The sequence below is a fragment of the Triturus cristatus genome, chromosome 2_2, assembly GCF_964204655.1.
Source record: "Triturus cristatus chromosome 2_2, aTriCri1.1, whole genome shotgun sequence".
Classification (NCBI taxonomy): Eukaryota; Metazoa; Chordata; class Amphibia; order Caudata; family Salamandridae; genus Triturus; species Triturus cristatus.
In genome coordinates, this window is record NC_140582.1 from 409,018,818 (window position 1) to 409,046,626 (window position 27,809).

Sequence of the window (27,809 nt, forward strand, 5' to 3'; positions counted from 1 at the left end):
TCTATCTTGCCAAGCGAGGGGGCACCAGGTCTCTCACTTTATCGGAACAGGCCCAGGAGATTTGGATGTGGCTAATTCAACACAACATAACATTGCAAATAGAGCATGTTCCGGGAGTGGACAACGATTGTGCGGATTTTCTAAGCAGAACCAATTCCCAATGTCACAAATGGGAGTTAAACGTGGACCAGCTGAGATGAGTCTTCAAACTGTGGGGCACTCCAAAACTGGATCTTTTCGTGACAGAAAGCAACAGGAAGTGCGAAACGTTCACTAGCAGGTTTCCTCGGAAGAACTCTTGGGGTAACGCTCTGCAGATGCAATGGATGGGGGACGTTCGCCTATGAGTTCCTGCCGTTTCCCCTCATCCCAAGAGTATTGAGCAAGATGAAGAAAGAACCATGTCATCTCCTTCTCATAGCTTTGGCATGACCAAGGCAGTTTTGGTAAATGGAGCTTCTCCTGTGTTCGATATCTCCGCACATTCTCTTTCCTCCACTGCCAAACCTACTCTCAATGAACAATGGTCAAATTGTTCATCCTCAAATAAAATCTCTAAGTTTGTCAGCTTGGAACCTCACGACTATGAATTCACAGATTTAGACATCACGCCGGATTGCAGGTCTATCCTCCAACTGGCCAGAGCTGCTTCCACTAATAGGTCATATGCTGCAAAATGGAAGAGATTCTGCCATTGGTGCGTGGAGAAAGACTTGCATCCTTTGCTCTCAACCCCGGAACAGGGTTTACCTTACCTACTTCACTTAGCTAAATCAAAATTGCCTCACTCATCATTCAAAGTACGCTTGGCGGCAATTTCCAGGTTTCGCAGAAAACCAGGAGAACTCCCTTTGTGGTCAACAAGAATTGTTAAGGAGTTAATGAAAGGCCTCTTCTGGGTTTTCCCACCCTTAAAGCACCCTGCAGTCCCATGGGAATTAAACACAGTGCTAGCTCAATTGATGAAATCGCCTTTCGAGCCCATACACAAGGCTGATTTAAAATATGTTTAATGGAAAACGTCTCTCCTTTTAGCCCTCACATCGGCCAGAAGAATCTGTGAAATTCAGGCTTTCACGGTAGCTGCATCTCCTTCAATTCAGACAAGACAAACTTTTGTTGAAAACAAATCCTCAATTCATTCCTAAAGTTCCAACTTCCTTTCACTTAAATGAACCAGTTGTGCTCACCTCGTACTTTGAGAATCCTTCCACTGCTGTTGAAAGAGCATTGCACTCTTTGGATGTAAAGCGCTGCATCAAGTTCTACATTCATAGAACAAACGCTTTCAGAAAATCTGATCAGCTATTAATGTCCTTTACTTCGCCAAGCAAGGGCCAAGCCCTTTCAAGAAACAGTATTGCACATTGGATCTCCTCTGCAATTGTTTTCTGCCATAACAAGGCGGGAAAACCTCTATCTGCAAAAGTGTCTGCGCACTCCACAAGAAAGATTGTAGCCTCTACAGCCTTGTTTGCCGGTTTATCGCTTCCAGACATTTGATGAGCTGCAACATGGTCTAATGTGCATACATTCACTTAGCATTACTGCCTAGACTCGGCATGGAAAGCGGACGCTGCAGTGGGTGAAGCTGTCCTGAGACATCTGTTTGCTTAAGGTACAGTCATTAATATATATCAGTTTGTGTATTTGGTTTTTTCACAGATTTATTTGCTATTTAACAATTTACTTGGATTTCATGATTCATATGTATTAGTATGTTTGAATATGTCTCTTTTATTGCATCTGAAGGTCTGCGCCTAGTCGCACATTTATGGAATTACACTGCTAACTACTCTGATACAAGCATGTGAATTTATGAAATATTCCATACTGGAGAAAAAACAAGTTACTTACCTGTACACTGTGGTTCTCCAGTATTGATATCTTTCATAGATTCACATGCAGCCCTCCCTCCTCCCCAGCTAGGCTTTCCACTTCTGATCTCATGTTACTCCTTTACCTTAGCATATTTGTGCGCGAAATCTGAGGTCTGGTGGCTCTGCCTGGGGAGCTGAGGTCTAGGGCTGGTCTCTGATTGGTCAAAGTTTGGACCTACATAAAGATGCTGACGAATGTCAAAGTTTTCTTTCCTTTTGGTGGTTTCTATGTACTTCAGGATACTTCTTTTCTAACTACCGTGAGACTCCCACCATGACGACGGGGAAGAAACAAGCATGTGAATCTATGAAAGATATCAATACTGGAGAACCACAGTGTACAGGTAAGTAACTTGTTTTTTAGTGCCCCTCCCCAGCCCAAAGGCCTGTAGGGCATAGTTAGAAAAGACCATCTCCAAGAAGCAAGAGCCCAGTCCCCACCTCTGGAAAGCGAGTCCCAACCTAGTTGATGGCTTTTTCTACGTCTAATGAAATTAAATGAAATGTAGTATTTATAAAGCGCTGACTGCCACTCTGAAAGGAGCATCCTGGCACTGGTATGGAGGTGAGCGGCTGTTCAGCAGTTTCTTAGATGAGAGAAAGGCAAAGTTCATCTGGGGCTTCGAAAATACAAGTCTTTAGTGCCTTCCTATATTGTGTTTCAGATTTATGCGTTCTCCGATGTGAAGGCAGTAGGTTCCAGGCTCGGGTGCCTAATACTTACCATTGTTTTTCCTCCCCTAGTTTTGCATCTGAAACTGGGAGGTTTGAGTAGGTTGGCTGACGATGACCTGAGGGTTCTGGTTGTGCTGTAGGGGGTGAATCTTGATGTGAGATATTTTGGCCCTAGTTTGAGTGAGGCTCTGAAGGTGATAAGGAGAATCTTGAAGAGTATTCTCTTGTGTAGTGGGAGCCAATGAAGGGTTTTCAGTGCTGTAGATGCGGAGGACCTTCGCGGTAGTTTTAAAACCAGCCACGCCGCTGCATGTTGGACTACTTGGAGTCTTTTTAATGTTTGTTTGTTGGCTCCTGCCAGAAGGCTGTTGCAGTAGTCTAGTCGTGCCAGTATCAAGGCGACTGCTACTGATTTCCTTTCTGCAAGTGGAAGTAGATCGAATAATTTTTTCAAAGATTTTATAAGGCTGAAACAGGTCTCTGCTACCGTCAGTGCATGTGGTTTGAAGCTGAGGGTGGAGTCAAACGGCACTCCTAGGTTTCTTGCCACCATTACCATATCAGGTGGAGGTGAGGTACCCTCTGGCCACCACACGTCTGGCGAGAAAGAGACTTCTTTACCTATTGGTAAGATCTCAGTTTTATCGGTGTTGCACTTGAGGTGGTTATCGTTCATCAACTGGAGGACCTTGGTAAAGCATCTTTTGAAGTTGAGTTCGGCCTCCTTAGAGTTTTGATCTAGAGATAGGATCATTTGGGTATCGTCTGCGTAGGATGAAACTTCAATCCCAAATGATGTTATTAGTGAGATGAGTGGAGTCATGTACACATTAAATAAAAGAGGGCTTAACGAAGAGCCCTGTGGTACTCCTGTTGTGATGGTGTGTTCCACAGATAAGAAGGTTCCGAGGGACACAGCTTGCCTGCGCATGGAAAGGAAGGATTTTAGCCATTCCAAGGCAATGTTTGAGATACCACAGGATTTGAGTCTAGAAAGGAGAATGCTGTGTGATAAGGTATCAAATGCGGCCGATAGGTCGAGTAGGATCAGCACCGCCTTTGGGGTGGAGGTTGTTTGCGGCCTCGATGAATTTAGTAAGCTCTTTATGCACACATTTTTCAGTAGTTTTTCCTAGTAGGGGAAGCAGTGATATGGGACGTAGATTGGAGAGGACCGATGGGTCAATATTTGGCTTCTTTTTCAAGGGTTTCACTATCGCTAACTTCCAATCTTCTGGCACTGTCCCTGAACTTAAAGAGGAGTTGGCAATCTGGTTTATAGTTGGGTTGACTGTGTCCATAATCTGGTGAAGAATTGTAGGGGACAGGCATCTAAGGGAGATCCTGATTTGCATGTTATGATTACTTCACGAGTTTGATCCAGTGATACTGGTTCGAATGAGCAGATAGAATATTTGGTGGTGTCATATTCGTGCTCTGAGGAGGCATGCATAGAAGAGACAGTATCCATGATGAAATCTTTTTGGATGTTCATGATCCTTTCTTCAAAGAAGCATGAGATTTGGTTGCATAGCCTCTGTGAAGGGGGATGTTCTTTTTGTAAAGTTTTAGGATTTGTGAAAGACTTTACAACGGAGAAAATGATTTTTTGGTCTAATTTAGTCTCCTGTATTTTGTTCGAGTAGTATTCTTTTTTGGCTTACTTAATCTGTGTGTGGTAGAGCTTTCTGCTTATTTTAAATGCTTGCTTCTCTCCTGCGTCATAACATTTTCTCCATTTACGCTCTTGTTGCCTACATTGGTTATGTGCTACTTTGAGCGTGGATGTGAACCAAGGGGCTTTCTTGGTTGCTGTCTTTCTATGGATGTTGGGTTTATCTTGTGGGATTAGTTCATTGCTTAATGCCGTCATCCAACTATGGAAGAGACGCAAGTCTGCAGCAGTGTTCCCTGTAAGGACGGGTATCTGCGCCTGAACGGTAATAGCCAACTTGGAATGTCGGGCTAGTTGTGTCCAATTACGTCTGGTCTGATGTACACTTGATTGTTTGTCAAGGCGATTTGTCAGAGAAATTCTGAGTGTAAGGGGGACTAGGTTATGGTCAGACCATATTTGTGGGGTAGGTTGGTCTACCGAAAGGAGGGTGAAGTTAGAGCAGACCCCATCCAGTGTGTGATCAGCTCGATGTGTGGGAGTATCCACCATCTGGATCAGTCCTAATATTTCTGTTATTTGGAGGAAGTTGTCTACTCCTGGCTCTTTCTTATCTTCTAAGTGCAGATTAAAATCTCCTAATAGGGTGAAGCTAACGTATCTCAGTAGAAAGTGACTTAGGGTGTCTCCTAGTGATTCATTAAAAGTGGCACTGTGACCCAGTGGCTCCTGAAAAGGACACAGAGGCATTTAGTGAGATGCAGAAACCAAGACTTCTGCTCCCTTTAGTGTGTCCAATTCAAAGTTAGTGCAGTGTAGAGTGTCCCGAAGGATAATGGCAAGACCCCCTCCTCTGTTATGTTATGTTATGTTATAACAATTTATTATGCGCACAGCGACTCCAGCGAAGGAGCATCCCGGCGCAGAGACACGGAGCAGTCATAACACAACATGGAGATAATGCTACAGAAAAGTACTAAAACAGGGAAGCTAAAATAGGAAGGTTTTTATGGCTCTACGAAACGACAGCAAGTCCTCTATCAGCCGAATTTCAACTGGGAGGGTGTTCCAGATTGACGCGGCTCTCACCCTGAAGGACCGGCCCCCCATCCTGCTGAGCCTAAATCTGGGGACAACAGCAAGGGCCTGACCTAGAGATCGAAGATTCCGGGTAGGGACATAGAAAGAAATGGAGTTGGCCAGGATCTCAGGGCCTATGCCTCTAAGGATTTTGAAGGTCAGACACAAGACCTTGAAGAGAATACGCTTCCTCACCGGGAGCCAGTGCAGGGAGCGGATGACATGAGACACCGGGCAGAACTTAGGAAGTCCAACAATGGCTCTCGCCGCGGCGTTCTGCACCCGGTGCAGACGGGTTAACTCAGCCTGGTTAGCCCTCGCCAGCAAAGAGCTGGCGTAGTCCAGACGGGAGATGATGGTTGCCTGGACCACAAGCTGTCTGGTAGGGGCGTCGAAGAACTTAAGCACCGGCCTTAACCCTCTTAGGAGACCGAAGCAACAGGCTGCGATTTTTTTGGTGTGCCCTATAAATGTAAGACCAGCGTCTAACCAGACCCCAAGCTTCTTCACCTCCGACACTAAGGTCGGAGTGGGGCGCAACTCCGAAGGCCACCACTGATCGCCCCAGAGCTCCACTCCCTTCCCGACAACCATGACCTCTGTTTTTGTGGCATTAAGCTGGAGACAGTTACCTGTCAACCAGCTGGCCACCGCCTTCAGTCCGGACTGAAACCTGGGGGCATCCTGTTCCGCATCCCCGCTGAGAGTAACCGCCAGCTGTGTGTCGTCGGCATATGAGACCATGATTAGGCCCCACTGCCTTGCGACATCAGCCAGCGGTCTCACGTAGAGATTGAACAGCGTGGGACTCAGCGAGGATCCCTGCGGAACCCCCATGGCCAGAGGCTGGAACCTGGACTTGAAGGGAGGGATGGCAACACAGAAGGAGCGGTTGTCTAGGAAGGAGCGGAACCATTGCAGCGCCTGGCCGCCGATACCAATCTCCTCGAGCCGCCTAAGGAGGATGCTGTGCGATATAGTATCGAATGCGGCGCTGAGATCTAACAAAATCAGCGCCGCCGTCTGACCAGCATCCAACCTTGCACGGAGATGTTCCACCATCACCAGAAGGGCAGTCTCCGTGCTGTGGCCAGCACGGAAGCCATTCTGTGTGGGATCGAGGGCATTGGACCGGGCTAAGTATTCAGACAGGGCCAGATTGACATGGGCCTCTGTCAACTTAGCTGGCCAGGGCAGCAGCGAGATGGGACGGTAGCTTTCCGGCTTAGACGGGTCAAGAGATGGTTTTTTAATGATCGGAGACACCACCACCTGCTTCCAGCTGATGGGAACGACCCCAGTCTCTAAGGAGAGATTGACAAGAGAGCGTATAGCCACGCGCCCCACAAAGGTCTGGTCTCGAAAGAGAGCAGGCCTCACTGGATCGGATGGGGACCCAGATTTAACTTGCGTAGCAAGTTTGTCAAACCCTTCCAAGGTGAGGGGGGGAAATGAGAGCAGAGCGGGCTGGTGAGGTGTCTCCTTAGGGCTACCCATCGCTATACCAGTGCTCGGGAAAGTCCGATATATAGACTGGACTTTTCCCAAGAAATAGGAAGCGAGGGATTCACAGTGTGTGACAGAACTCTCAGCCGTAGAGATAGACCGCTTAGACATAAGATCTTTCACCGCCTTGAAGATGGCCTTCGACGGGTTAGTGCTATTCCGGAATTCCTCGGCATAAAATGCCGCTCGGGCACGACAGATGGCCCGGTGGTAGAGCTTGACGGACGCGACATATGTAGCTTTTAACTCAGCCCCATATGTCTTCCGCCAGGCCCTCTCCGCCCGTCTACATGCTCCCTTCAGAGCGCGCAAAGCGTCGTCATACCAGGGGCTTGACACTCGAGGGTTGATCTTCGTTGTTACAACAGGTATCAAAGCATCCAGAGCCCTAATGAGCCAAGAGCAGAAGAGATCATACCCCTCTTCTACGTTGTTAAATGGGCCCAGAGGTTCCACTGACAGAAGATGGTAAAAGTCATCCAGCCTGAGTTTACTCCAGGGTCTCCTGGGTACCCGCTTGGCTGAAGAGGTGGAAATGTTGGTAGTCATAGGGCAATAGATGGATACCAAAGAATGGTCAGACCACTCTACAGGAGCCACCGACATGACTTTAGCCTCGGTCAAGTTGGTAAAAAAAGGGTCAAGAATATGTCCCCCGGAATGAGTAGGCTGGGAGACCAGCTGAAAAAGTTGAAAGGCCTCTAAGTCCATAAGAATACTACATGCTGTCAGACAGGATGGAGCATCGAAATGCAAATTTAAATCGCCCAGGATGGAAAAATTAGCACAGTCAGTGACCAAGGTGGCGACAGTGTCCGAGAAAACATTCCTGAACGCCACATCGCTGCCCGGCGGACGATACACCACCATCCCAGAGAGTGTAAATTCTGGGCTGACAGAGACTTTAAAAGAGGCACTTTCACAGCCAGCGATCTTAAGAATGGTCCACACACAGGAAAAACTAGCTCTCACTATCAGAGCTATACCCCCGCCTCTAGATAGCCTATTCGCAATATACATAGAGTAGCCGGGAGGGCAAACAAGATTGGGAATGGCAGTGTCGGCTTCCTGAAGCCATGTTTCGGTTAAGGCTAAAATATCCGGGGCTTCATTTTCAATCAGGTCGTACACATTCTGTTGATGTTTAAGGATCGACCTGACATTAAGATTCAAAATCCGCAGTGAGGGCGGTAGCCCCCTGTTGTGCCGAACGGCAGAGGGACAAAGCCGGGAAAGAGGCTGCGGAGGGTCAAGCGCCAAACCATTACAGGGACAGCGGTAGGGGCCGCATAATGGATGAACGGGCTGTAGAGTGCAATGACCGCTCACCTTGCCGATGGAGTACAAGCGCTCCCTGGAGTATGTAAGCATGGCGTCCCCTCTGTCTTTCCTATGGATCGTGTAGAGTGGTGGGAGTGCCACCTCGATATCTGGGTTGCACCACTCTTGCAGCCAGGTCTCGGTAATAAAGAGGAAGTCTAACTGTTTCTCCGTTAGTAGATCTCTGATGTCTTGGCATTAATTAGTCCCCCTTTTAGTTGGGCCATGTTGATAGGTATGCATAGCTTGGGGATATTGCCTGTAATGGGGATTTCCAATTTACAGGGGTGGCATGAACATGCCCCTTGTAGCTTCTCGGGCGCTATCAAGCTTTTACACAAACCTCCAGTATTAAGAATTTGTAATGCAGCTGAAGAGTACATAATTTTTGGGCCTTTTTGGGCAGCATTTCCTGCCCTTGTCGCAAACTTGCCGCAGACGGGCTTGCCTTTGGTGCGCCCGCTGCGCGTCCAGCCCAGCATAGGACTAAGTAGCTCGCCGGGTGTGGGAGAAGGCTGTGTTCCGTTTTCTCAACCTGAAGTCAGGCAAGTCAGGCCTGAAGGTGTGTCCGCTTCCCTCTAATCAATCGCCGTTAGCCGCGTCGGACCGGGGAAGCGGAGACTAAGTTTAGAAGCCAGCTAGGAATAGCAGCAAAGGTAATGTGGAAAGGCGCTGTATAAGATATTTAAATCCAAGATGTGCAAGGTGCTAGTTAAAAGTGTGATAGATTATTGTTTCAAAGCTCAATTGTTTGTTGCTCGGTGACAGCTCGTCTCGCCTCCAGATCCAATGAACGAAGCACAGCAGAAACCTTCTTAATAGTAGCCTTTCTGACCAGATAGAGAGTGGATCTAATATTATTGTGCGTCTGCTGACCACAAATGATACCACTCTGGTTAGGGACCTGCTCTCTCCCCCAGCAGCCCTGCTGTTGCGTCGCTGAGAGGTGGCTGGTAGGTGTTCAAGCCCTACCTCTGCGGTGTCCACTGTTGCACATCTGCCTCATTGTGCCCGTTATCCTTGTGACTGTAATTTTGACTGTGCCTGTTATCTATGCCCTTGCTTCCGTGCCTGATCTCTAGCCGGCCTTTCCCGCCGCTGCTCCCCCGCAGCCCGCCCCCCTGCCGTCCCCGCCTCCCAGCTGAGCTTTCCTCCCCCTTCCCCATTTAATGGCGACGGCTGCGAGGGTGAGCAAGCACGACCTCTGACCTCTGGTCAGGGACCTGCTCTCTCCCCCAGTATCTCTGCTGTTGCGCCGCTGCCGCTGAGAGGTGGCTGGTAGGTGTTCAAGCCCTGCCTCTGCGGTGTCCACTGTTGCACGTCTGCCTCATTGTGCCCGTTATCCTTGTGACTTGGCTGTCTTTTCTTGTGGTAATTATTGTAATTGTGGTTGTTGTGCCTCATTGTGGCCTTAAGACTTGGCTGTCCTTTTGTATTTATCTGTAATCGTGACTGTGATTGTTATCTGTGCCCTTGCTTCTGTGCCCGTTCTCTCACTGCCCTTTCCTGCCGCTGCTCCCCGTGCGGCCCTGCCACCCTACCGTCTCCGTTCTTGCCTCCCAGCTGAGCTTCCCTCCCCCTTCACCATTTAATGGCGGCTGCTATGTGGCCGCGCAAAGGACGCACGCAAAGGACTCGCGCAGCGGGCGCACTGCTGGCCCGCCAAAAAGGCAAGCCCATCCGTGACCAGCGCCAGGGAACCTGGTTCTCCGACCTTCCACCGCTACAACCCAGCTGCCCTCCTCGCACTCAATCCCGGAAGGAACAACAACTGCCAGCTATCGATGCCAAACACCACCCATGGCCAGTTTTCCTGCTGATACTGCCAACATTCCTTTACCATCCACAGCACCCCCACGACCTCCGCACCCACGCCGGACTCCGTACCACAGAAGCCCTAAAATGCATCCTCCTCAATGTACGCTCCCTGCACCCACTCGCCAGACGTCGCCTTCTTGATGGAAACATGGACAAACGCCGCCTCCGACCCGACATCGCCACAGCCATTCCCACCAGCTACAAGATCCATAGGAAGGACCGCCCCCACCGCCCAGAAGGAGGACTCGCCATTGCACACAAGAGCTCCCTCCTCACCACCTCCAGCACGAGCGACTCTCCAACACCGAACACCTCTACTTCCAGATCCAGACCAGCCCCAGAACTATGCTGTGCGGCACCCTCACCTACAGACCCCTCGGGCCTCGTGCCCCTTTCACCCCCACCATTGCTGACTTCATCGCCCCCCACGCCATCACCTCCACAGACTACGTGCTCATCGGAGACCTGAACTTCCATCTCTACAACTGCAGCGACCCCCGAATCCACTGCCCTCCTTGACAACCTCGCCAACCTCTGACTGAAGCAGCTTGTCACCACCCCCACCCACAAGGCCGGACACATCCTCGACCCGTCTCCCAACGCACTCTTGCAGCTAGACTCTGGCATACGGGAAACTGCCCTCAACTGGATCCGCACCTTTCTCGCCAGCAGGACCCAAAGTCTTAGACTCCCACACTGCCTTTCCGAACCCACATAGATCAACTGCGGAGTACCCCAAGGATCATCACTCAGCCCCACGCTCTACAATATCTATATGGCCACCCTCGCCATCATTGTCAGACAGCATGGGCTCAGCATAGTATCCTATGCCGACGACACCCAGCTCATCCTCTCTCTCATGAAGAACACCGAAGACACCAGACTCAGCTTCCAGGAAGGAATGAAGGACATCGCAGCCTGGAGTAACAGCAGCTGGAAGCTCAACTTAGAGAAGACTGAGGTCCTCATCCTGGGACCCACCCCCACTGCTTGGGACAACTCCTGGTGGCCTTCCGCCCTCGGAAACCTACCCACCCCAATGGACCATGCCCGGAACGTCAGCATCATTCTGGACTCCTCCCTCATCATGACTCACCAGATAAATGCCTTCGCCTCCACCTGTTTCAACTCCCTCCGCATCCTACGCAAGACCTTCAAGTGGACCCCCCCACCCAAGTCAGAAAGACCGTCACCCACGCACTCATAACTAGCAGACTGGACTATGGAAATGACCTCTACGCTGGAATCAACAAGTTCCTGCTACACAAACTCCAGATCATCCAGAACACTGCGGCCAGACTCGTCCTCGGCACCCCATGACACGAGAACATGACCCAACACCTGTGAGACCTCCACTGGCTCCCCGTCGAGAAGAGAGTAACCTTCAAGCTAATCACCCACACCTATAAATCCCTCCACAACATCGGACCCAAATACCTCAACGAAAAAATCTCTTTCCACATACCCAAAAGAACCTCCGTTCCGCCAACCTCGCCCTAGCAGAGACCCCACACATCCGCAGAACTAGAGCAGGTGGAAGAGCCTCCTCCTACAGTCGCAGCCAACGCCTGAAACGAGCTCCCAGTCAACATCAGACGTTCACCTACCCTGCACACCTTCAGGAAGAGCTTCAAGACCTGGGTCTTCAGCTGACCCAGAGATGCAACCCCTCTTCCCCCCCTCCCCAGCGCCATGAGACCCTTACGGGTGAGTAGCGTGATTTAAAAGCCCCTGATTGATTGACTGCTCAGGATTAATCCGAATTTAAACAATGGGGTAACCCAGTAACCCAGGGAACTGGGCCAGACATTTATTATTAAAAAGGTGGTCCCTATGGAGGACGTGTAGCCTTAGACTTCCACAGCAATAGTATTGTAAAGAAATGTTACTGAAATTTTTCTTAGATTAGAATTCAAAATCAGTCCACATATGTTGTTGTTGACGTTTCAATCCCTTGGCACAATTACTTAGAACAGAGTCATGATCAGGACAAAATAATAACAGCAGAGACCAGAGGATTGTGATACCAATACCCTCAATAGTAAATCTATCAGTCTTAGTTTCGTGGGAAAGTCTCAGCAAAATGTGAGGAAAAATAAGAGGATTTTCCACATTTGGGGGAGGTGATCTGGTTTTCCCATCGACTCCAGCCAGTGGAGTTCATCTCAAGTGGCTCATATGGTCATGGCACCACTGCACATTTAACTCAGCCCCTGCAATTGGGAGTCCAATCAGTTGAAATGCCCCCACGGTATCAGACACCAATTATCTTTTACCCTCAGATTTAAAAGGGAGACCAAATGGGAAAGTCGATCTATACCTGATGCCACCTTCTCATAACTTTTGAGTGACAGGTTGCAGCTCAGTGCAAGAGCTTTGCTATATCACGCAGGAGTAATTTTGGAAAGAAAGAGTTCACAGTTCCAGGGAGAATTGACCTGGATGTCACGGAACCACTGCTTCCCAGTGGGAACATCTCCTGTGGCCAACTCGGTGCACTCTGTTGAACCAAACCTCCTGATGACCATCCCCATCATCTTGGACAGAAGGCCAGTCACAATTGAGGTAAATTTGGTATCTGGTATATCTTCGTTCAATCCCTGGAGTCTGATAATCTCCCATCTGTAACGATTTTCTAACTCTTCCAATTTAGCCACGGTACCTTTTAGTTGGTGTTCCAGAGCAGTTTACTTGAAGGGGCGTGCTTCTATTTCTTCTATCTTAGCCTTGGAGTCCGACATCCTCTGCCCAACAGAGTTTTTTATTTTTTTTATTTATTTTTTTGTGAACTGATATAATCAATACAGCATATATGATTCACAGGTAGACTCAGGATGACCACAGTGAAAGAAGAGGAAGATAAGGTTATTACAATAATGAATATTGACAGAGCATCATGTAGAGTGTTATAACAGTACGCATCGTGCTAGGGTACATACATAAGAGGTCGCTAATACCCCGGAGGGACAATTATGCATTAGTGGAAGTTACAGTCAAACCAGCAAGATGCAGATATCAGAGGCGGATAAGCGGGAGTTAGTCAATTTACTGCAGGACTGATAACCTGGGCGGTGTTGGTGTCATCCATCGGGTGAGTGAGCAGGTATGTCGTAAAGGGGCCCCAGATGTTGCGGGCCGCGAGGCAAGGGGAAGGAGTTCTGCAAATGTATATGTTTGTTCCTGCCAAAAAACCATGTCTTGAATCCAATCCTTGAATTTGGGTGCCCTGCCACGACCCCATCTACATGCTATTCTTCGTTTAGCTAAGAGGATGCTGAAGGAGACACATTTCCGGTGCGCAACAGCCAATTTCTCAGTGTAGCCCAGTAAGGCAAATAGGGGAGAAAACGGAAGCTGCAATAGTGTAACTTGTTCTAACGCAGTGTGAACTTTGTGCCAGTAGCCTTGGACAGCGGTGCAGTCCCAGGCGAGATTTAGGAAATCCGCCCCTGCAACACCGCAGCGGTCACAATTGTCATTGTTACGCAACTTATACCTGTGCGTTTTGGCTGGGATATAATATGTGCGATGCAAACATTTATAGTGAAGGATGCGGAGGCGACTACTGGACGAGCTCTGCCCTGTCTGTCTGCAGCAGTAGGTCCATTGCCCATCTGTGATATCATGCCCCATCTTGGTGGTCCATGTGTCTCTATCCACACAGTGTGCCCAACAGAGTTGATGTCTACCTAAGGTCTTGAATTTTAGACCCCGGGTCTGAACTGTGTTCCATGATCCTCTTCTCCAGGTCCTGGCAAATTTTGTACCACAGCTCGGTCTTAAAAATGTGGAGGCTCTCTAAAAGTTCAGGTCTAGTATATAACATGGTCGCAGGAGAAGACTGGGCCGCACCATTGCCGTCTTTGCTCATGTCCACTGGTCCAGACTGGGAATTATCCAGGTATGCTAGAAGGTCTGCACAGCTTGGCTTTTTTCTTGGGGACATAAGGAGGGGCCCGCAGATCTCCCCCGGCGACAAAGGCTCAAGTGTGATAGGTCCAAGGTAACAGGCTGTGCCTTGTATCAAGGAGGACAGGCCACTCAGGTGCGTGCAACAGGCTGTATTTCACTCCTTCTGACCATACCAGGGTGCTCCCCCCCCCCCCCCCCCCCTTCGTGCAATAGACACAATGGCCCCTATCTACATGGAAATTAGCAGCATCAGTCATTTGCCAGGGCCCCCCGCCTCCACCGTCCTCAGTCAATCTGCAAATGGGCCCTCGGGTCCACTTCACGATGCCTGGCCCAGCCATTTACACAAAACGAGGACTCATCTGCACTGTAAAGACCAGTGAGGGCCAATTGGTGCAAAATTCAGGCCCTCCTCTTTACCGGTCCTATTATATCTCCTAGGCCAAGGGCATTATCATTGACACTCCTGATGTTTAGGCCACAGTGGGGGGGCACACAACAAGAGCCCCAGTGAAAGTCAGTGTCCTCAAAAGCAGGTGCGCCACCCAGGATCATCAGTGGGCACAGCCTGCAGGCCCCGCGTCCGTGTACGAAGGCAGCTGACACTTTTTTTGGCACTCAGGGGCTCCAGCTGAATTTTCTCCACGGCTCTTCAGTGGGGCCCTCGCCCAGCCCAGCAGAGGCCTAATACGACTCCCAATACCGCGCAGCCCGCTCCTCGAAACATGGGCATGGCACACATATACGTTTGCTGCATTGCTCTCTTTGGGGGTGTAAGCAGCCCCACTAATCTCCACGGCACGGGCTTCGGTCTGACGACGAACGTCCATCTACACAGCCATCTTGGCCACGCCCGTTGGCTTCTGTTTTGAAGTGTGAGTGGTATAAGAACACCAGTGTAGTGGTCTGCTGAATATGTCTTCTGTACCCAAATATTTATTTATTGATAGACCTTTTAGGTCTCTTGATTCCTTGGTGTTACTGAATCTTAATGTCTCCATAAGAAATCCAACATATGCCAGTAGACATGTCCATGCTCTTCGATGATTACTTTACAACTAATGAACAATATGTACTCTATAGTACATACTTGCATTTATCTCTTCAAAGTAGTTCTTACTCTCTCCCTTTTATCCATTACAGTCGCGTGCAGGCTCAATTTCAGGAGGGTTTGGTGATGCTGATATTTATCGGCTGTACATTTTCTGGGCCAAGTGCCATTTTAGTATCTGAAGGCTAGCCTTTTGTTGCCTTCACTATTATTGCCATGGATATCAGCGATGTAGAACTCACAGTGATGTTTGCAGATAAGCAGCAAATATTACAAATGAGTCTGCTAACTATTTCTGAACACTTTATCATTGTAAACGAACGTCACTCAGGCCTCACATTACCTGTGCCCTGGTAATTGCTGGAGGTTAATAACAAACCAAGTATTACTGATACAGGGGATCTGCGATTCATGCTTGTTTCATTTCCAGGGGATTCTAAATTAACCCCCAATACCTCCCTTTGGAATGCAGAATTGTATGCTGTGTGCTGCTCAGATTTTGACATGTAGACCTATAATTCTAGGCTTTCTCAATGTTTGACCTGAAGCATTTGTCTCTGGAAACCAAAAAGGTAATTCTGCGTGGGATATTACAGCAAGTAGCAATATTGCAGGCCTCTTAATACCGCTTTATCCAGAAAATGCCTCTCCAAAGTGTTAGAAGACCATTTGTAATGGAAGCTTGAGCAATAATAAACCTATCAATGAATTATTCCTTTATTTTGAGAGAAATGTGACGTGTGTTTTTCGACAAAGTTTGAGGTTTACAATACTGTTGTTTTGGTTGCTTACCTTTACTTGTCTTTATAGCTTGCACCAGCAGTTACGTGAAGCTGTTGAGAGGCAATTGGAGTCAATACCGGATTCTGCAGGATTGGGCAATGAATTCTTTACAGAGGAAGAAATCATCAAAAATCTTCAGGAGCAGTTGCAACTGGCCAATCAGGTATATTGCATCAAAGATTCTTTTAATTGTATCTGTTGGTTGTGGCTTATGCTCGATATTACAATGAATTGAAAATATGTCTGTCCTCGAATGCCAGTCTTGTTGAGAATCAGTATTGATTCATGGTTACATCTCATCAGACAAACATAGATTTGTACCAGTTTGTGGAATTGTGCACAAGAAAATTGTTGCTGGAGGGCGTCTTGAGGTTGTTCAGTTTTCTGTCATAGAATTTCTTAACCACCTTGCCCAAAAAACGTGAGCTGCAAAAACAATTTAAACAAAGTGGCCGAACAATCTCTTGTGATTGTTACAAATAGTGAGACAGACACATAGAATGTGCAGAGTTAACTTATGCTTTTAATTACACAGTTTATCATTTGGTGCCGCCATATAAATTTCGATCCACGACAGCACGAAATCAGTTGTAGGGAATAATCCAAATAGATAGTTCATCATTTTTAATTCTAGTTGCATCAGGAAACTTGGTCCCAAGTAAGGTTGTCTTTGACAATGGGTATGAGAATTTACAATGGTCGAAGAATGAGATCGTTTACTTAGTGTTTGTTTATCCTCTATGTACAAGATGACATTAAGATATTTGTTTACATGATTTTTAATATAGCCTCATGTATTGTTGCATTTCATTGTTTTTTAATGTTCAAAAAGATCGAGTCAGATTAAAAGTAAACTTCCTATGGATTATTTCTGCCATCTTTCATTGACGCAGTTTCCCTCCACATTTAAGGCTTGCTTTTCAAACCACACTTTGTAATATGTTTTGTAGTACTACAAAATGTACGTTTTGCCTATACTTAAGTGTGCAGAGTCTCCGCACATGCAAGTATAGATTTTAGTAGTAAATGTGGGAGGGACACAAGGGAGTGGAAATAGGGGCAGACTTACTACTAAAGGGGATGGAATAATGGAGGAGTAAGAGGGGTTTAGGGACGGTCAGTGAGTGATTTAGTAGAGGAAGTCACCCACCCACACAAGAGTAAGCCACTTGTTTCACTCTGAGGATGGAGTCATGTAAGTTACACATTTGTAGTATGTTTACACTCGGAGTTTGTAAATACCAATAATTGTAAAGTTACTACAAAGTGTAAACTTACTCAAACGTGTAACTTATTTTTGTAGATCAGTCCCCTAGTATTTTAATGATGAGGCTTTCGTTTTTTGTTTAATTTTGGCACTATTTGACATATATCGCTTGCTTTGAAGCACTTTGTTTTTTAACCAAACCATATTTTAACCTATCTAGACCTGTGTCGGGTTTGGTAGCCAATATATCATTCTATGTGTGTTAAATGGGCTAATGTGAATTTCCTAAGGCAATCCCGTCTGCGTCCGGATCGCAACCAGCACCAGCCATGCTCCGGGTAAGCCTAGCCATACTGCCCCAAGTAGAACCTTTTCTAAAGCAGAGCTTTTAAATTTGAAAAAGATTGTTTGTAATCCTCACACTTTTGAACCTGGGTTGCCGGCTGAGCATGAGGGCTTTAGTTCCACCAGCGGTTCTTTTGCATTAGAGGGTTCTTCTAATATTGCTTTACCTATTGGTGTGGGCCCTGATGCTGGACCTTCATCTAATTTTCATCCATCCTTTTCTGCCTGTCTCATTAACTGACACTCCTTACCCAGACATGCGCTGGGTATATGTAATTTAATTAAGGATAATACATGGAATTTGATATTTTTGACTGAACCATGCCTTAAGGAGTGGTGTGCAGCAGATATAGTCTTAGCCATCCCGTCCAATTTTTCCAGTAAGCATCTGGATCGTGCAGGAAAAAATGGAGGGGGGCTTGCTATTGTATACCGGTTTCCTTATTCATGCTCCATCTCTAAATTGGTGACTGATAAATATCATTGAGTCCTCCCAATACGTCTGCAGACTCTCTCCTTTCGCTTGTGGACACCCTTGGCCAACTATCCCCCCTTCAAGCTAATTTTGTGGCATTATGCGATTTCAATCTTCATGTTGATGATTCCAACAGTAAACCAGCGCAATAACTTGTTTCATCTTTAGAAGGTTTTAATTTGGGACTCGGCAAGTCGGCAAATACACTTGATTATTTTTTCATTTACTGATACGATTAGGGTCAGACCGGCTTTTAAGCTCTCTTTCTCTCCCTAGTCCTCAGGCAGGTTAAAGGACCAACCTTAAACTTCTAGACCTTGGGCCAACATAACAGAAGCATCTTAGGGGCAGGCCCTATGGTCTAGATCCTTTATTAGCAATGGAGTGTTGGAGTCTGATGTTGCCAGTTTTAAAAAAAGGACTATCTCTGCATTAGACACTATTGCTCCCATCAGAACTAACCCCTCCAGCAGATTATCTCCTTACGCACCTTGGTTCTCTGCGGAAAGCCCTACTCTTTTTAATATTTAACCGAAGCCTCTTGCCAAATTGGTGGAAACATGGGGGGTGCTGGTGGTCTTGTATGCGGACGACACCCTGCTCTTCTTAGCTTTCTAGGACACACGCCTTCATTGCTAAGCTGTTTTAAGCTGTGTTTCAAAGATGTGGTGGTTTGGATGGAGGAAAGCTATCTTAAATTAAACTAGGATAAAACTGAGTTTCTTTTCTTTGGCACTAAGTCTGTTCCGTATGCTAATTTGTGGTGGCCACCTGAATTAGGTGCTGCCCCAGCCCCCACTTTGATTGGCCAGAAACTGGAGGTAAAATTTGATTCTCATCTGATTTGAGGTTCAAAAGTAAGATCTCTCTCTCCCTTCTCTTTTGCCACCTTCAAATCTCTTAGAAGAATGCTCCACCTTATTCCGGTGAACTCCCAAAAAACGGTTGTCCACGCTTTGGTTACAGCTAAATTGGATTATGCCAATAGTCTTTATTTAGGCCTCCCCCCTTTTTCCTTATTCAACTGCTTCAATATATCCATAATTGTGCCTGATAATTCCCTCTCCTTCAGCTGTTTCTCCTCATTTGCGGCATATTTACTGGCTTCCCTTGATTAAGAGAATTCAATTTAAGGCTCCCACTTTAGTTTTTTTAGAGCCTACACCTATAAGGGCCCTCTATATGGGAGGAGGAGACTTGGGCCTTACTCCCAGTCCAGAGCCTTGAGGTCCAACAAGCTAAAGCTTTTAAATGTTCCTCGCATATAAAAAGCTAGACGAGGCGGTCGTTCCTTTACTTACCTGGCTTCCAAATTTTGGAACACTCTGCCAGTCAGTCTACGCTGTAGCCCTTCAGCATCCGTTTTTAGAAGCAATCTCAAAACTTTCCTGTTCGATACCTCTCATATGGCTATGTAATTGTCACTGTTTTTTGTCTCTAATGTGCTGTCTGCTAGCACTGGGACACCACCTTGTAGGTAGCTTTTGCGCCTTACAAATGCATGAATGAATTTCCCTAAGGAGATTTTGAACCCATAGATCTGTGATGGTAAAAGTTTGCTTTTTATCACTTGCAGAAGGTGTAATATTGAGGAGTGTAAGAAATGGAGTTACTGGTTGAAGAGGACTCCTACTCAAGCGGCAACCACAATCCTTGTCAGGGTGAGGTAGAATGAAAAGCCAAATTAACCTGTGCTCCATCATTTGGTACCTTGGGACAGACCAGTCAGGCTTAACTTCGAGGCAATATGTGCAGTATTTGTGCAAAACTGCAAACAGTAACACTGTGAAAACACCACACAAGAAAAATCCCACAACAAAACGACAAACGTCCCCTCAATAGAACCGGAGATATGTAGTTTTAAAGATTTCAGTGAAAATGGCACCAAAAAGCGCAAAGCGCCACTTTGCCGTGCCAAACCGAGACAAAGTCACATGTTCAGGCTGACCACGATAGAGCGTGGATCAGCTAAAGGGTCCCAATTAGGCCAGCTAAACAAGAGTAGTCTCCTAGTCAAGAATGCTTCGCGCAACCGAGGCGATGCGTTGGTTCCGAGGAGCTGTAAAGAGAGTTCCTCTGTCATTGTTGAGAATCCCGCCGACTAGGGCTTGTGATGCAAAGTCCGGCGTCAACGATGTGTTGTGCAGTCTACGCGATGCGTTTGTTGCAAAGAAATGCGAGGCTGCAATGCGAGAACCTGCATTGAGGATGCCCTTGTCCAGAGATTTGCAATATGAGGGCCTGTGTCGCAGAAGCTTTGCATAATAGTGGTTCTGCTGCAGGCTGTGAGGTTCATGTGGAGTCTTTGCACAGAGAGAATTCTCATAGCAGAGGCAATGCGTGAGCTCTAACCAGGTTTCATCCTTTCAGAAGCACAGCATTCCTTCTTACTGGCAGAGTATTCACAGGTCTAGAAGTGTTCTGAGGATTTGATGTATTTATACCTGGACCTTCTTTTGGAGTGGGAGAAGCTTCTAGAGGTTTCCTGTTTGAAGCCCACAGGCTTTCTGCCTTCCCTGCACTTGCTCCAAACTACCTACAGGGGGTATGCAGCATTTTACCTTGAGTCAGGACAAAGCTTATTCAAGTGTAAGTAGGGCTGTATGCAGCTCCACCCTCCCATCCTGCCAGTGATGGCCCATCCAGGCACACCTAAACGTTCTACTGTGTGTGGCTGTCTAGGAGTAATATACAAAGACCACTTTTCAGCTGCACCCAATTATGTGACCTAGTGACACGCTACAGGTTCTAAATTTATTAGGCAGGAAAATGCCAACTTTCTAAAAGTGGCATTGTGAAAAAATTTATTTTAAAATCCGACTAAACGATGAGAGAGGATTTTTCACTACTATTCCAAAGGCAGCAAACATAAACTAGTTACCTGCTCCCATTTGGCAGTTACAGCTTACTAAATGTAATAAGGTAACTCCAATGTTATCCTAAGGGAGAAGTAGGCCTTCACTATCATTAAAAGGTACATGTTCAACTTTTTAAATACACTGTACCCTGCCCTCTGAGCTGTCCAAGGCCTACCCTGGGGGTGACTTATATGTATTAAAAAGGAAGGTTTGGACCTGGCAAAAGGTTTATTTAGCCATGTAATGGTAACAATTTAAAACTGCACACACAGGCTGCAATGGCAGACCAGAGACGTGTTTAATATTTATAATGCTAATTAAGTAGTTGGCACAGACAGTGCTGCAGACCCACCAGTAGCATTTAATTTACAGGCCCTTGGCACATGTAGTGCCACTTTACTAGGGACTTAGAAGTAAATTAAATATGCCCGTAAGTATAAGGCAAATTTACAATTTTTTAAAGGAGCGAGCACAAGCACTTTAGCACTGGTTAGCAGTAGTAAAGTGTGCAGATTGCTAAAGCCAGCAAAAACAAAGTCAGCAAAACAGGGTGATTGAAGGCAAAAAGTTAGAGAGAAAACCACGCCCATGATGCCAGGTCTTATAAAAGGGCATTTAGTTTTCTTGCCAGGGCGTTAAAAACAAATCCAAGAGAGTGGGCCTTTGACTTTAATGACTAGAAATGGTGAGAGATGCACTGCATGTCAAATAACATCTTGAGGTACTTATAGACCTGTACACACTCAAATCTGTTAAATGTGTTTGTACCACAAAGCTGGTGTCTGTATTTTCCATCTACTAACTTCTACTTTGTTTTCATCTAGATCTATGTCAATGGGTAAGGATTTTGCTTTTTCTTTCTTCCTTGGCTTTTAATTTCCAGCAGCTATAGTTACTACATAAACCTACATTTCCCATGAAACATACGGGTGAACTGTAGTCCAAAGCAACCAATGGAAATCCACAATTAGTATATGTAGTGCTTTCTGTTCGACCTCTTCCCTTCTTTCTTCCTGAGAGTTTGGCATTCTGTAGTCTGATTTCATTCCTGTTTTTGTTCCACACCTGTTATAATCAGGATTCAATTTTATCACCATTGTCTCTGAATCCAGTCAATAATACTAGTCATTCTATTACATGTCAAGTCAGTATAATCTAACCCTCATACAATGAGAAACTATCCCAAATATGATGTAGATACTCAAATCATCCCTACTAACCCCCATAAAGTTAATAGGTTTGAGTCATCAATTCGGATATGTTCTGAAATATATCTGCCGGGTAATTCTCGCACTGTGTCCTAAATAGAACTGAAAGCTTTCCTTCATGTCAATTAGGACATTTTTTTATTTGATTTATGGACCAGTGGTGAGAATTATTATAGTTCAGAACTTCCACATTACCAATGAAGCCACCTTGTCCACTGACTTGAAGTCCATTTATTTGAAATTGAGTTTGATGACCTATCAGCTGACCACATATTAGCTTCTAGGCGAGCTCCCAAAGAAAAAGTGTTGGCTGCCATTGTTTCCCTGGCATAATGTGCACCATTTTTTGAGATATCAGTGCCTGCCTCCTGCATCATCCACCTGACCTCTCCACTCCCCCACCCCCCCCCCTCCCAGCTGTGGTTGGGGAAGAGACTGTTCTAAAAGGTCTCTTGATGGCAATATGTAATTGATTCGCTCCCGGAGGTCCATATTCCTCCATCAAGATCTCTTAAGGCATTTTACCACAAGCAGTTTAGGGGAATCCTTATAATAACCCTGGTATTGCTGTTAGTGTACTTCAAAATCGAGAATTTAAGCCTATGGAGTAAAGACTCTCTGAGAATCTTTTACAGGATACTAAACAAAGACACATGGCCAACTTACCTGATAATTCCTTCCTGGATAAATAATAATTTGGTTGCTGTGAAAGAAACCTCAAACCTTGGTTAACATCCTATTGCTGCAAATACCTAGGTACTGGGGGCACTGAGACCTTACCCCGTGGAGTGGGCACAAAGACTCCTAACTGTTGGCCTCTTGTTTACCTGCTTCAGGGCCACAAAAAGCAGAAGGACTCTTGATCTCAAGAAGGTCCAGCTGACTCTTGAGAACTGGACTTTTCAGGAGAACTGGCTGGATAGAGACCTGGTGCCTAGAAGCCTACCTCGAAGAACTTGGCAGGACTGACATCGAGGAACTTTTTTTCCACCTCTGGAGGACCGGGACAAGGGGCTGAAGTATACCTAGGGAGATTGCATCCAAGGAAAGCAGGGAATCCAGTTTTGTCCTCTTGGAGCTTTTTGACGTGCTGAAAACTTGTGCAATGGGTGCCAGAGCGGAAGGTATCCAATCTTGTGGAACCCTGCCAAGCTACGGCTTCCAGGTTTTCCAAGCTGTAGAATTGTATGTCCAAATAAGTGACTAAGTCCAAAGGTAAAACTTTAGACCTTGGCGAGGGGGCAAATCCATCTGACTTGCTGAACAACCTGCTGGGCCTCAAGGAGCTTTCGGGACCGCTCCCACAAAGACTTCAGATTCATGGTCCGGCAGTCGGAGCACAACTTGGGATCATGGTTGCGCTCCAGGCAAAACAGGCACACACGGTGCGGATCCGTCACCGACATTAGTCGGCTACAGGAACCGCAAGCCTTGAAGCCGGGCATCCCTGACGTGCACCAGGAGTCAAAGACTCAAAAACGGTGTTGGCAAAAAGTCAGTCAAAAAGTGACTGGAGGTACCGCTTTCTCCGGATCTGCGCAGGCTGGCGCGTAAAAAGGAAGAACTGATGACGGTGCGCGAAGGCGGCGTCTTAGTAGCTACTGCAACGTCATCCTGGCGACCACGACGCCAACGACGAACGCGGAGCCGACCGACGCTACATTTTGAAGCACAGGGGTACTGCTGACGAAAATTCTCCGGATCCAGTTTGGCGCCTGTGGGTAATTCTAAGGTTAGGAATCTATACCTAACTGTTTCTTTCAGCTTTATCGTTACCGAAGGTAAGTAACTTGTTCAACAACCTTATTAGCTATAAAATCCAGGTTTATCACCTCTGAACGTTTGGTGCCTAATTCAACAGCTTTAGCTTAAGTTAGGCAACAACATATCCAACTTTGAGGGACCTTCACCATTCACAACCTTGGACCTTGCCCTGGCTGGAAGAATTTTTATTTTTATACTTTTTAATTTTTTAATAGAGTTTTATATAGCGTGAACTAGACCCAAGACATCAGGTATCCGAGTGCTTTACATGAGCACCAGTTTCGTTACAAAAGGACACATTCATTTTTAGTAGGCACGGGGAGATTAAGTGATTTGCCCAGAATCACAGGATGTTGAGCGTCAGTGCCGAGACTCAAACTCGGTTCCCACGCTTCGAGGTCGACCGCTCTAGCCGAAAGGCTACATCCTCTCCCCAATTTGAATTTCAAAAACAGACTAAGTCAGAAGGTAAAAGGTTTAACCTTTATCTAGGTGTATCCAACCTGTAAGAAGGAGCAAAGACAGCGGTATCCCTCTAGGACAGCACCGGATTATCAATTAACCCATTAAATTAGTTGGTGATAATTCAAATTCACCCTGTGTGTGCGCTCTTGAGTAGTACCCGCTGACACAATACTTCCCCAGATACTGGGGCAAAGTGAGAAATAAACAGCAAAAGGCGCACCACTTCCACAAATGTAAGTAAGTAATATCAAATTAGTCCATGTACATAATATGGTTTCTTTTTCAAAAGTTCTTCTTTATTGTTCATTTGTTAAAGTGACATTTAAGAACAGCCAAAGCAGCCGACGCGTTTCGTCCAACTTGGGACTTCTTCAGGGCGTAAAAAACAGTAAGTCGGTGTATGTTTGTTTTCTGGAAATTTCTAGAGCATCAGTCAACGTCAATTCATGAGATAGAGAATATGTTGATTAGGGTACAGGTATATGTCAGACAAATGGCAATCACTGGTCCCGTCTTTTTAATATATCACCGAGTCAAAAGGTTATCCAATGATAAGGATAAAAGTCAAAGTCTTTAAAATGCCCGATTCCGCATGTTCAAAATCCGGGACGGGACCCAATCCGTCAGCGGTCTGTATCCAACCTGTGTTCCCTCACAGTATGCCTGAAATCACACTTTGTTCCTAGTCAACCACGAACAGTGACTTTTGATTGGTGCTTTTTGCCCTAATACTTTTAAAGTCTAGATACGTACCCTTAACTTTTTTTTGATGAACTTGATATTGCGTTTTTCACTTTAAAATTGTCGGTACTGTTAAACTTTGCACACACTTATTTGGGAAATGCCTACTGCTTGTGACACAGCTACCAGGGGTTAAGTTGAGATTCTCTAAGAACTGTGTTTTGACCTGACCAGAGTGGGTTTATTGAGTTGGTAGGAGTACCTACTTCAAAATTAATATCCGATTTCTACCAGCCACTGTTCCTGATTGGCCTTTAATCTAATTTTTCTATTTATTCTTTATCACTACACTTCTCAGCAATTTTAGGTATTAGTCATGCTACTTTGTCAGTAATCAGCTAACCCTTTATGGTAGCTTTACAGTAAGGAAAGAAAGCTATAACGTTCCTCCTCCACCTAATCCTCTTCAATTTATAAGTGCCAAACAGACCCTTCAGACGGTTATACCTTGCTTGTGGCACATTTGAGGTATCGATGCAGAAGGCTTGAGGAGGAGGTCGCGTTCACATCTTTTTATTTTTGTGAAATTTAAATAGTGGGAAACTAACCATTGATTAATCAAAAGCTGGGGTATTTTGCTGATATGTTGGCAACCTGAGTTTGAGAACTCCTAATTTTAATGTATTGCATTGTGACAGTAGTGCTTCGCCCTGGTGATTGATCTCAACAATCAGGCAGGGTTAAAGCTTCAAGTTCAAACAGGTGCTTCACTTGACAATACAGTGCAAGTTGACAGAGAAGGAAGCCCAGCATAATATTAATTTCCTAAAGTTTATGGCAGTGGCATTAGTTCCCAGAAGCTTTTCTACAACAAAGTAGAATTAGTATGCATGTCAAATTCAGCACAAAGAGGCACACACTCTTTACTTGTCTAGGATGGCGCAACAGATTTGACAGTGAGCACAGATCATTCCTCTTCTGACAGAACATTTTCCATGGGTATACAAAGCAGACTTATTGAACGTGAATCATTAGCAGACTCTAAGAATGTGGCTTTTTTAGGAAACATTTCATTAGCTTGCGAGCAGCTACGTGAACATCTATTCACACAAATATGCGGTCCGCCTGGGTACGAGTAGGTGTCATTGACGGAGGAGTGCTGAGCCAAGGTTACTACAAGCACCTCCACCCTGGCAGTCCATGAGGCACAGCGTTGCCAAAACAGAAATACTATGAATCTGATATCAACTGTATGTATTTAATTTTGGTGCTCACACATTAAGTGTGCACCTGTTCTTTATTATATTATTTCTTTAGTATAGGATTGTTTTTCTCACGGAGTGGTACGCATGGGGCTGGTCTCCATGCGGTTCTGAAGAAGAGGTTTAGGGGACACCTCGAAACATGTGGACCAAATACTAGGGCTAGTATACACATAACAGTTACTTCCTCCCTACTATTAACCCCTTTTTATCCATACCAACTAGGAGCAGGAATAAATTAATTGCTCACTAGCTAGGTATTTTTAGCATCACCATCACCACTCCCCCCAACACTGCACTACACATATTTTCACAAAAAGTGCTCCTACGTAGTTCCGCAAGTTGCAGCACGCCCCAGACAGTAGCTGTCTTGGATGGCCCCTATGATGAAGCATGTCACCAAGAGGCAACCCTTGGTGAGTGTGGGGACTCAAGAAAATAATTTTCTCTTCTTAGATTCAGGGTGTTGTTTTGCACATTTAGCGGAAGCCCTTCCCTTTGGTTAGGTTCTCAGATCTGTCGTTTACAGATTCATTAATAACATGTATTCACACAGTCACAAACGAATATTGTGTTGTATTACAATCCAGGAAAGAAGCACAAGTTGGTCTGTTTGAAAGATGTTGGGTCTGATTTAGAGTTCGGTGGATGGGTTACTCACAGACATGACTGATATCCCATCCTCCGCATTACACGTGCCGTTGGATATAATGCACTTACAATATGGTGGATGGGAGATCTGTCACGTTTGTGATGGAGTAACCTGTCAGCTTAAGCTCTAAATCAGTCCCTTACTGTGTTTCACCATCATCCTACTGTTCACCAGCCACCACAATAGAGAAAGAATAAAGTGTGCTGCTTTGCATTCTAAGCACAGCATGTGTGTCTTCACAGATGAAAAACTGAAAAGGTTATTTACCTGTAACAGAAATGTTGCCGTTGTGTTGAGTTTACAGGTCATCCACCCACTTATGCGGGGGCAGGAAAGAGGCACAAGATCAATGTAAACAATGTAGAGAAATTAATATACACATTTACATTCATTCTGGTTGAGCAAAACATACGTAATCTAAGGCTAAGGGTGTCTGTGTCTCTGTGCATTGTGGGTTTCAGGGAACCAGCACTCGTCTGAAACCAAAGCAGAAGACTTTGAATAAACTTGTTACATTTTTACAAACCCAAAACGCGATTGCAGGAGAGTGCATAGCATGGCATCCAGTACAAAGCAAATGCAAATTGACTATAAGTAATTAATTACCTTTCCCTTACTCTGCCCAAAGTATGCATTCTAATGTCAAAATAGAACTTGTTTTCTGCAATTGGCAGGAGATATTGAGTGTTTATAAAGGCAAAGGAGATACCAATAATGGAGAACTGGAATTAGAGGTAAGTAACCTATCAGTTCTCTTACAAGTTAAAGCGCTGACTGGGCATTCAGTCTATTGTATGTTGTTTTTTGTGCCACGCTGCATCTGTATCTCTGACGCATGCAGCGTCCTAGAGTAAGCACTTACTGCTCGGTTTAGCTACTTCTAGAACGGTAAGAACCAAAAGGGAGTAACTTGGTTCTCCTAACGGGCTGCAGTGGGCGTGGTGGCTATGGGGCACCATTGGTTGATGACGGTACTAACTATGGTACTTCCTTGTTACCAAAGACCGCACCCAGACTGATGAAACGGCCTCACAATTGTAATAAAAACATTACAAGGTCTTCAAGAAAAGAAAAGGTTACCTGCCAGTTACATTTGTTGGTTCTTTTCATTTTGGTGAGTTTATTACTGTTCATCAATTTCTCACCAGCACCTTAGCGCGGTCAGGTTGAGAGTTTCGGCAGTTTAAAATAAATTTTAAATAGAGGCGCTATAGCAGAGTTAATTGCCTTCAAATAACTAAAGCAATATTCA

General features: G+C 45.8%; 1 protein-coding gene across 2 annotated transcripts in view; it reads left to right on the top strand.

Moving 5' to 3' along the window:
- The window catches only part of SCLT1 (sodium channel and clathrin linker 1), a 589,184-nt gene that overhangs the window by 98,125 nt on the left and 463,250 nt on the right, over nt 1-27,809 (top strand). For both annotated transcript variants that reach the window (XM_085641492.1, XM_085641491.1), the window contains exon 5: nt 15,668-15,803. In XM_085641492.1, coding sequence (XP_085497618.1) covers nt 15,668-15,803 — 136 coding nt within the window. The remainder of the gene's footprint in view (nt 1-15,667; nt 15,804-27,809) is intronic.